This window comes from Mesocricetus auratus, unplaced genomic scaffold (assembly GCF_017639785.1).
Source record: "Mesocricetus auratus isolate SY011 unplaced genomic scaffold, BCM_Maur_2.0 Super-Scaffold_100006, whole genome shotgun sequence".
Classification (NCBI taxonomy): Eukaryota; Metazoa; Chordata; class Mammalia; order Rodentia; family Cricetidae; genus Mesocricetus; species Mesocricetus auratus.
The window spans coordinates 60,851,565-60,861,869 of NW_024429190.1; the positions used below are offsets into that span (position 1 = coordinate 60,851,565).

The window sequence follows — 10,305 nt, forward strand, 5'->3', positions numbered from 1 at the left end:
TCCTCCCTCTTCCTCCCGAGTGCTGGGATTAAAGGCATGCATCACCAATGCCCTGCTCTCATCTAAATTCTTACCTTGTTAGAACATAACCATTTCTCTATGGCTAGGGATGTAGATCAGCTCATAGGCTTGCTTAGGAGGCATAGAAATTTTTTATCCTCGGCATAATGTAAACCTCAAGTGTGAGGTTGCAGGAAATTTATAGTTGATTAAATATATTTCTTTATAAACAATGTAAAAATTAGCTGTTAAGAAGAAATTCTCTAACACATATATATACATATATATATGCTTACATATATATTCACATGCAAGTATGTGTTTCTTCCATCATAAACCATTTATATGTTATAATAATCCTTCTATGGTTACTAAATACGCCATACAGTTAAAAAAGTTGAACACTAACACTGTATGTAAATTTCTTTTAAAAAATATATTCTAGCCGGGTGTTGGTGGCACATGCTTTTAATCCCAGCACTCGGGAGGCAGAGGCAGGTGGATCTCTGTGAGTTCAAGGCCAGCCTGGTCTACAAAGCGAGTTCCAGGACAGCTTCCAAGACAATACAGAGAAACCCTGTCTCGAAAAACAAAAAACAAAAAAACAAAAAAAAATATATTCTAGAAATTTGAAATTACATACATTTGAATAAATATGATTATAAAAATACCATAATAGTACCAGTAGATTATGTGAAAATTTCACTAGAAGTACAGATTAAAACAAAAAACAGAATAGAATAATATTAAAGAAATTAAAATAATTTTTGAGTTTTAAAGTTTTCTAATGTTCAGAGTAGAATTAATATCACATTGTTATTGACTTGAGTTCAAACTCTGATTAAATTAAGTTCAGATTGCAACTAGTTTTCATTTGGTGATGATGACATATAAATGACCAGGAGATAATAAGTCTGTTTTCAGTAATGGACAGACTTGTGTAGACAAATAGAGAACTTATTAAGACAGCACTTTATCAAATACTTTGCTAGAAGAAATTACTAATTAGGTTAGAATATGAGTTTCAAAATAAAATAATTGACAATCACAATGTTAGAAACCTTCAAACAAGAAATGATTTTAAATTTGCTTAAAAGAAAAATACCAGATGCACAAGCTGTTCAAAATGAATCTCTCGAGAAGACAGCATGTAACATTCATAGGCATAATGCTACAATAGACAGATGGGATCAGATAACCTCCTTAAATCCAAGAAGATCAACAGGGATTATTTAATGACCTTCATTTTGAAAATCCACCAATGCAACATGATATCCTTGCGGTCTGGAGCCTGAGAGGTTTGCAAGTGGAAATCTTCAGTGGGAAAGAACACCTACTTTGCTTTTCTGTGGCATTATGGCTTCTGTCAATGCCTAAAAGTGCAACGATGTAGGGCACTAGAAGATATAGCTGTTGCTTTAGAAATTACTACTATTTTCAGATATTCTTCCCAATAATCCTTCCATTTGCTGCAGACTTGGATATATTAAGTGGAAGAGATTTCTATACCTATTCTGAATTTCTTCTGTAAAATGGACACTCTAAGGGTTGAGGGTTTGGCGAATTATCTCAGTGGTAGAACATTTGCCTATCAAACTATAGGTCCTGGGTTTTATCCTCAGCCCCACCCAACCCGAAAAGAAAAAAAGCACTCTAGCTGAAATCACCCAGTTCCTTTTCCATAATTCTTAAAATAAAACTTCTGTTATGTTTACTTGTGTCAACCTATTTGTATATTATCATCATTTATAATAATGGGAATATGTGAAGAGTATTAAATGTCTTTGATTTGGTGGGATTTTCAAGCTAAAGTCTGAGAGACTGGCTCACTTCTAGAAGATACTGTGTATGAAGCCTCTCCTTAACTTGGCTTCAGGAATTCCCTCACATATCCATATGCATTGATGTTCAGGCTTTATATCAAATGGGTATGATGTTCGCAAAGATCCCACACAATTCCTCTCATTTCCTATGATCCATCATTCAGTCGCTTTAAATATCTAATGCACGACAAATGGTATGTAAATAATTGGTATGGTTTAGCTTTTAGAAACTAATAATAAGAATAAAGATTCTGCATATATACAATAAATGTACTCTACAGAGGTTCATTTTTTAATTCTTAATCTATGGGTGATTAAGTACACAATACAGAACCCATTAAAATAGATGAATACCAGTTGAAGAAAGTGTACACTAACAGGTAAGAAGGGAAAAAGGAACCGAGGGAAGGAGAAGATATAAAGGGAATGGCAGCTTTTAGGGTTATCAAACTGTAAAAGATTTTGAAGATACATAACAATGGCCAACTCAACAAACATAATGAGTACACCTTTAGATAATATTTTAACTAGAAAATGTTTAATTCTTACAAAGTTACTCAGTAAGTCCAAGTATCATGGCTAAAGGTAAAGTTTTATAATTATGGAGAATTTAGAATTGTGAGGAACTTCTGTGATTTCATTACACAAGTTCAAGCAAAATATAATATATAAATTCAAAATTCAATATTTCCTGTGTTTCTAATACTATAAAATTAACTTCATATACTTACATTCAGTGTGATAACCCAAGGAGTTTTAATGTGTTTGGTATAATTATCAGTCTGTAATTGTAATCTGTGGATCTATACTGATTAAGTTAGAATTTTTAAATATGCAAAATAATAGCTGAGATAAAATAAACTTACGAAGATGTTCTCTGCAGGGAATGGGTTGATGGATAAAGGAGGAAATGGATTGGTCAATAGGTTTAAAATTGAATTTAAATAGTTGTTCAGAATTACAAAATCTGGAGACTTTTTGACAGATAAAACTGACTATATTCAATAGGGCCGGGCGGTGGTGGCGCACGCCTTTAATCCCAGCACTCGGGAGGCAGAGGCAGGCAGATCTCTGTGAGTTCGAGGCCAGGCTGGACCGACAGCCTCCAAAACAATACAGAGAAACCCTGTCTTGAAAAAACAACAAAAACAAAAAACAAAAAACTGACTATATTCAATAATAACTAGTAGTTAAAAGAGGATTTTAAAATTTTCTCCACATAAAAATATGATAAGCATTTGTAGCAATAGATATACTAATTAGTCGATTATCCACTACAATTCCACAGTCTGTATACGTATCAAAACAGCCCATTGTGCCCATGAATGTACACTAGCATTATCTTTCCAATAAAATTACAAGGGGAATTTAAGGTGGAAATACTTTTCAATCATTTTCCTACCATTGAGTTGCCTTGTCCACTCTCAGTATTAGGACTTTTGCCTTATCTTATTGTATCTTGTCCCTTTGTCTTTGTTTGTTTTCCTTGGAGGCCTGCTGTTTTCTGAAGGAAAATGGAAAGAGAGAGTGGAAAGGGGGCAAGGGGAGGTGGGGGAGAACAGAGAGAGAGGCATGGAGGGAGGGAAAATATGGTTGGAATGTGTTGTGTAAGAGAAGAATATATTTTCCGTTAAAAACTTGAAGGAATGTTAAGCCTGAATTTATTGTTAACTGATTTAAGGTCTGTGCTTTATTCATGTTTACATTTTAATTGATGGTTCCTTATTTCTCATATGTAAAAATAGGAAGGGAAGCCCATATTTGAGTGTTTCTTATACTATAAGTGGTAAATGGTGATTTTTTTGTATGGGAATAAGAAATGATGGACAATATTATGTTAAAAAACACTCTCTCAGTGTAGAAGTGATGAAGTGTGGAAGAAACAGGGAGGAGCCTGGGGATACTGATAAAGATGGATGAAAAGAAACAACAATATTTTAGTGGCAGTAATGTGAAGTACACACATACACACACACACACACACACACACACACACACACACAAAGTCAGTATCAAAGTAGGGAAATGTCATATCCAATTTAGAGCATAGTAACTTCAGAAACCAACATGCTGGTTATAATTTGCATGAAGTATTTGAGGTGATGCTATCCACAGTTCAGAATTTTCAGAATTTCTTAGTATGATTTACAGACACTTTTAAGATGATCTAATTCAATGATTATCTCTGCTGTTCTGTAACAGTAGCTCATATATGAACTATTGTTGTGGTGTGTGCTTGTGGGGTGGGAGCTTAGAGCTTTCTTTCTATGAACTCTTTAGAAAGGTTCTGTTGGGACAAAAAATAAACAAAAGAATAAGAGATTGGGACCTCATTTTCTTTTGAAAAAAGATAAAATAAAATAGAATGGGATAATACAGGAATATTTATCACTTGCAGTTTTTTGGGTCTTGCTTTCCTCTTGAATATGTGACTTACCATCAGATAAGCTTTTGATATTTGTAAATACAGGAGACAATGGTAGGAGCTAAATGTTAATAATTCACTATTTCCTTGAAATATATTTTCATGTCAGCTTTTGTATTTTGATATCCCAATAATCTCTTAGAAATAACAGTTTATTATAAAATATTTCATTGTATCATTATCAATTTGTTCTATTATTTTGGTCATTCATAAAGTTCCTTAGCTAAATAAAAATATGTAGGGGCATTCATTAAAATTAATATAGCCTTCTCCATCAAAATAAAGTTGTCTATTGATTAATTATAGTGTAATTTAAATATAAATTATATGTAAAAGCATTTATGGGAAAAATAAGAAAAAATCCTTCATTTAATGGAATGATGAAAGCAATGTCTTTGTGTGGGAGTAGATTTACATTTACTTAGAGCTTGATTTAGACAATGGAAAGTGTTTATCTTTTGGTTATGCCACTCTGATTTTAAACTATCACTTTAAACATCAGAATAGGATAGAAATATCCAGGCTTTCATTTTGAACAGGTGTCATTTACCAAACACATATTGACTAAAATTGTGCCAAACGTTGATTTAAATGCAGAAGATGTTGAATTGAAAAAAAAAACAATAAAACCTCTGGGTTTGTGAATCTGACATATCACAGTCAAACCAAATAACACAAGAAAATAAAAGCAGTGTTGTATAGTAACAGATTTAGAAAACAGGAAAGAAAAAATTGTGTTGGCATGCATTGAAGATTCAACAGTCAGTAACAGCCTGTTGGAAAATGCGACCTTTAAAAACCAAAGGAAGGCATGGCCTAGATGCCAGGTGGAGTGCATTATCTGACACAATTTAACAGCTAGGCTCTGGTTGCCATGTAGGGAAAACACTGTAGGTGATAATGACAACCCAGGGTGAATATGTAAGCATGCTCAGAGTAGAAGTGGCAGGGATTTGTCAGTGCCTGGGTATACTTGAAGGTATTGTCAAGAAGATGGATTGTGTGTGGAGCATAAGATTAGGAGATGAGTCATGACTTCCATGAGTATCTGGAGAGTTATTTGAAGGATAGTTTCCATTTACAAACTTGGTGATCTCTATGGAAGCTAATTAGTGGGAGATAACATAGAGTCCTCTTGTGGTATTTGAAAATACTAATTTTAAACTAAAGGTATCCAAAGTAATGCCAAATCATAAACAGCAATAAAATTGAAACCATTAGCCTATTTTTGAATTTATATGCATAAACTTTGTCTTTCTAAATCATGAGTATAATTAAAAAGAATTTAGTCCATATTATGTTTAAGGAACTATTCAAAAAGTCACATACATTTTCAGCTTCAGTTATACTATAAAAGACACAGATAGAAGATGATGGAGATGACAATTATGAGAAACAGACAAACAGATGATGGGTTTTATCATAAATACCTAATAAGTCAGATGATGATGAATTATCAGAGATCAAAAGAAATAGCCAAAGATATTATAGGGATGTGTGGGTTTTGTAATTCAACACAAGCATCTTGAGGAAGTTTCTAAGTGATTAATAACGGGACATGCTGCAAATCCACTGTGACACTATAGCAGTGGGGTTTGGGATACTGTAGTCTTTGCCACTGTGGCATTGGTGATTCAGCAAGTTCCAATTCTGAGAAGTGAAGAAGATAAAGACCCGGATGAAATATCTTGTATCAAATAAGAGGAGCATTGAGCATGACATTATGAACACTTGATGAAAGTAGTAAGAGAAATGGGACACTTCATATTTACCCCATAATTTTCAGGAGAAATTCAATAAGTGTAAACAAAACTAACACACAAAAATAAGTCTTTATTATGATTAAAATTTCAAACTACTGGAAATTTTTAAAGAAGAATCAAAAATGCACATCCATCCCCTTCCTTTTCTCTTGTGCACCTCCATCATTAAGGAATATTCACCAAATTATTGAGTAAAACAAACCAAACATAACAAACAAAATGAAATTCCTCAATGTAAAGCCAGCGATTTAATTTAGTATGTCAAAATTGTGCAACATGAGGGGGTGTGGCAGCTTGTAGTAGGTGGCTGACATAGCAGGCACTGTTATCTAGGCTGCATCTTCCATAGGGAAGGAAGAGAACGGTGGACAATGGGTGTAGAGGGCAGAAAATAAAATCAGCACAGTGAGGAATGCAAAGTCAACCCCTTATTAGTACAGTTGTTTCTATTAAATCTTACTACTACAGAGGCAACTCCAGGAGTTTTACAGTTGAAGTGTGAAAATGATAAGAAAGTGGCATTCTGGTTATTTTTAAATTTAACATTATGCAAGTGAAATCTATTCTCATTCCCTCAAAGAAAATATTATGCATGAAAGCAATAATTAGCGAGTATTTAATTTCTTATTATTTTAAGGTATAAATCCGTAATTTATCCCCTTTCCTCTTGTTCGTTGCTCTGTTCTCTCTTCTGCACTTTTTATGCATGACATTTTTATAGTAAAATATTGCAAACATCGGCTGTCTCTGAAAGGCTCAAAGTTTTAACAGGTTTCTATTCTTGACAGCATTTTTCAAAAAGCAAACAAATATATTAATATATTCATTTTTATAAAATATATTCATCAGTTACAGAAATATACATGCATATTATTTGCAATTATACACAAATAGATTATTGGAATCTCCTCAGTGTTACTTGTGACCTGAGTTAAAATGTAACATCTTAACATTTATTTTGTACCTAAAAGTAAATCATTTTGTTCAACTAGTAAGTTACCGATAATATTACAGTTACTAAGTTTGAAACTATATGTTGTTTTAGAAAGCTATCAAGAGCACCAGTGTTTATCTAGCACTTACAACATGTTTCAGTGGAGTAATTGTTTGGATATTTGTTTAGACAAACAACACACATTTGGGTTTCTATAGAACAAAATAAATTAAAATTATTGACTTAAGTTAAAAGAAGAATATTGACATGTGATTCATGTGCTGACATCTCTAATGTTCATACCACAATTTTCTAATCTAGCACATTCAGGTTTCATTATTCATTTTTAAACATCTATGTGTGCAGATACAGAAAGATGGTTCGTTAAATCAGCTCTACTCCCTGAGAACTTCAAGACTATGCTTTAAAAAGGTGAAATTTTTAGAAACATAAACAACTCAAAACAATATAATAAAAGGCCTATAGTTTAGATACATGATAAATACTTTTTAACTTTTGGGATTTTTTTACTTCCTTTTTTAAATAAACACTGTGAAATGATGTACATTTTATTGCTATAAAATCAAGAAGAGGATACTTTTTACACAATCTGTGTTTCATTCTGAATGTTTTACTTCTGAATTATGAGGCAACACAACAAGAAACGAAGTAAAATATTAATTAAAAGGTTTATTTTTTAAATACATATGAAAATGCAGCAAATGTTTCCTGCTGTAACAGTAGGTAAGACATCTCCTTGTTCACTCAAAAAATAAGTTAAAAATTAGAAACGCATTTAGCAAAGTTCTGTCAGGTAAATAAGAATTCAGTAATTTTGTGCCTAATACGAAACATTTTAAAAGATACATAAAGCTTACCTTATCCAAAATACATATCTGTTTTCTTGTATGAGCATCCAGTATTTCAATCTCAAAGTGAGTTGTTTTTGAAAGTTTGACTGCTCGAGTTGTTCTTAGCGGGCCTGCTGAGAGGACAAGTTGTGACAAAGAGTGGAAATTTCTCATACTATTCTTCAGTGTGGACTGTGGAAGTCCCTGAAATAATTCCCTCTTGCGTTCCTGGGACTTGTGCCTTTTGAACATTGTGTGAACTAGCAGGGGAATCTGGCATGTAAACAGGAGACACTTGCAAGAGTGCTCCCTTTGCAGCAGTTAAATACTGCTGCGGTGGCCCCGAGAGGTCAAGTGGCATGCCATTCCAGCAGTCCAGTTTTATTTAGCAAGCTCAAAAACAATGACTGATCTTATTTCTATATATAACACTATTGAGAACTGCAGCAGAGAAGTGCATTGCTTTCTGCATTTGAATTATTTCTTGCTTTCTCCTTTTATCTCTGCTCCTTATGAGGACTCTTATCTGAAATTCCACAGCAAAAAAAGAACAGAGTGTTTTCATTATCTACAGTTCTGAATACAGTAATCTTCAAACCTATTACATACTGGTTCACATTCATATACATTATAGTTTGACAAGGCGACACCTTATAGGATTTATTAAAAATTTCAAAGTATTATATAAAATTATAATTTTGACTAGAGCTAAGGTCTTTGCATATGTATGAAGACAGTTGTAGGGTGAGTTTCATTTTGTGACAGACTTATGAACAGAAGCCAAGAACAGGAAACACTGAACATTCATTGAGACAAAACTGGCAAGCAGCATGTGTTTTAATCATGTGACCACATTAAAGATGAACTGAGAGACGTTTGAACAATATTTTGTAAATATAAAAATTTTATATCTATACACATACATAATATACTCATATATAAATACAAATATAACAATATACATATATTTATATGTTTGTGTGTATATGTTTGTGTTTGTACAAAATGTGATAAATGGAAAGACTGTTATATATGACAGATATGAAAAGAAAATAAATTCTGTGTTTGCTCTGAATTATTTGGACCAAAACAAACACTCAAACTTGTAATTGGAAAAGTGATGACTTAGACACAATATAGTTACTATTACTAATACAATTACCAGTGAGAATTAGTAGTTTGTAAACGAACTGAAATTACAAGAAACTGCATAAATTGTCCAAAAATATTGATTGTATATTTGAGCCAGAGAGATGACTCTGTGAGTAAAGGAACTACAACCAAGCTTGGGAACCTGAATTGGAGTCACAGAATTCACATGGTGGAAAGAGAAAACTCAGTTTGCAAATTGCCCTCTGACCTACGTGTGTATTCCAACACCATATGCACACTCACACATACACAAGCACCATAATTTAGTTTTTAAATTTATTTATTTATTTATATCTTGTGTGTGAATACTCTGCATGTATGTCTGCATTCTAGAAGATGGCATTAGATCCTATTTTCGATAGTTGTAATCCACCGTGTGGTTGCTGGGAAATGAACTCAGATTATCAGGTCCTCTTGAAGAGCACAAGTGCTCTTAACCACTGAGCCATCTCTCCAGCCCCACACACTGTAATTTAAAGACTAGAAGAAGCTAAGTATGCTCTTCTCAAAGTGAGTGTAAAAATGACTCCAAAATGTATGATATGATATCACAACCCACGCAGAAATATAATACCAATAATAACAAAAAAGAGCAAAGAAGGAAACATGATAGAGAATGTCATAGCTTGAATTATGAATCTTTTAAAATTATATGTAAACTGTGATGATTGCTTAAATTTAACATATGAGAAATTGAAAAACAAATAAAATTTTCAGCTAATCTTTTTATTGCATAAAACTGAAGTAGTCTTGAATGCAAAGTGCCTCATTTTTCCTATTGGATTTATAACATTGATAATTCAATTAACCATGACTCATTACATACCTGACACCAGAAAATTAACAAAATTTATAATCATCCTGAAAACTGCTAAAAAGTGTCAATGAAGAACTGTAATCTTCATTGTAATGAAACACAGTTATAATAAACTGTAAATGGGTTTTCAAAGATAACGTATTTTTTTCTGGACTTATCTTTCTTTTCTTTTCTACTTTAGCAATAATAAAAGTCAATTGTCTTCATATTTACACAAAACTTTATTTTTATTAATTTATTTTTCATTTATGTTTATGCATGCATGCCTGCTTGTCTGCTTGTGCATCAGTGCAGAGGGTTTGCCGCTTCTGCAAATAGTTATAGGCAAGTGTAAGTCAGTTGCTGTGAATGCTTAGAACCAAACAGAGGTCCTATGCAAAAGCAGAGAGTCTCTTAATGAATAGTCCATCTCTCCAGCACTTCCTTAGTTCACTTCTTAAAATCATTGACCTGTGTAAAATAATGTAATTTATAAAAATGATTAGAGCTATTTGTGTGTGGATTGGTTTGTGCACATAAGCAGAATGACCAGAAGCCAGA

General features: G+C 32.9%; 1 protein-coding gene across 2 annotated transcripts in view; it reads right to left on the reverse strand.

Annotated features, from left to right (window-relative positions):
* Positions 1 to 8,126, reverse strand: part of Tecrl (trans-2,3-enoyl-CoA reductase like) — an 85,520-nt gene extending 77,394 nt beyond the window's left edge. Inside the window, exon 1 of one of the 2 annotated variants that reach the window (XM_040747283.1) lies at positions 7,824 to 8,117. In XM_040747283.1, coding sequence (XP_040603217.1) covers positions 7,824 to 8,048 — 225 coding nt within the window. In that variant the 5' untranslated portion in view covers positions 8,049 to 8,117. Of the gene's footprint in view, positions 1 to 7,823 lie in introns of both variants that reach the window. The other variant, XM_040747284.1, reaches the window with a different exon arrangement.
* Positions 8,127 to 10,305: the final 2,179 nt, after the last annotated feature.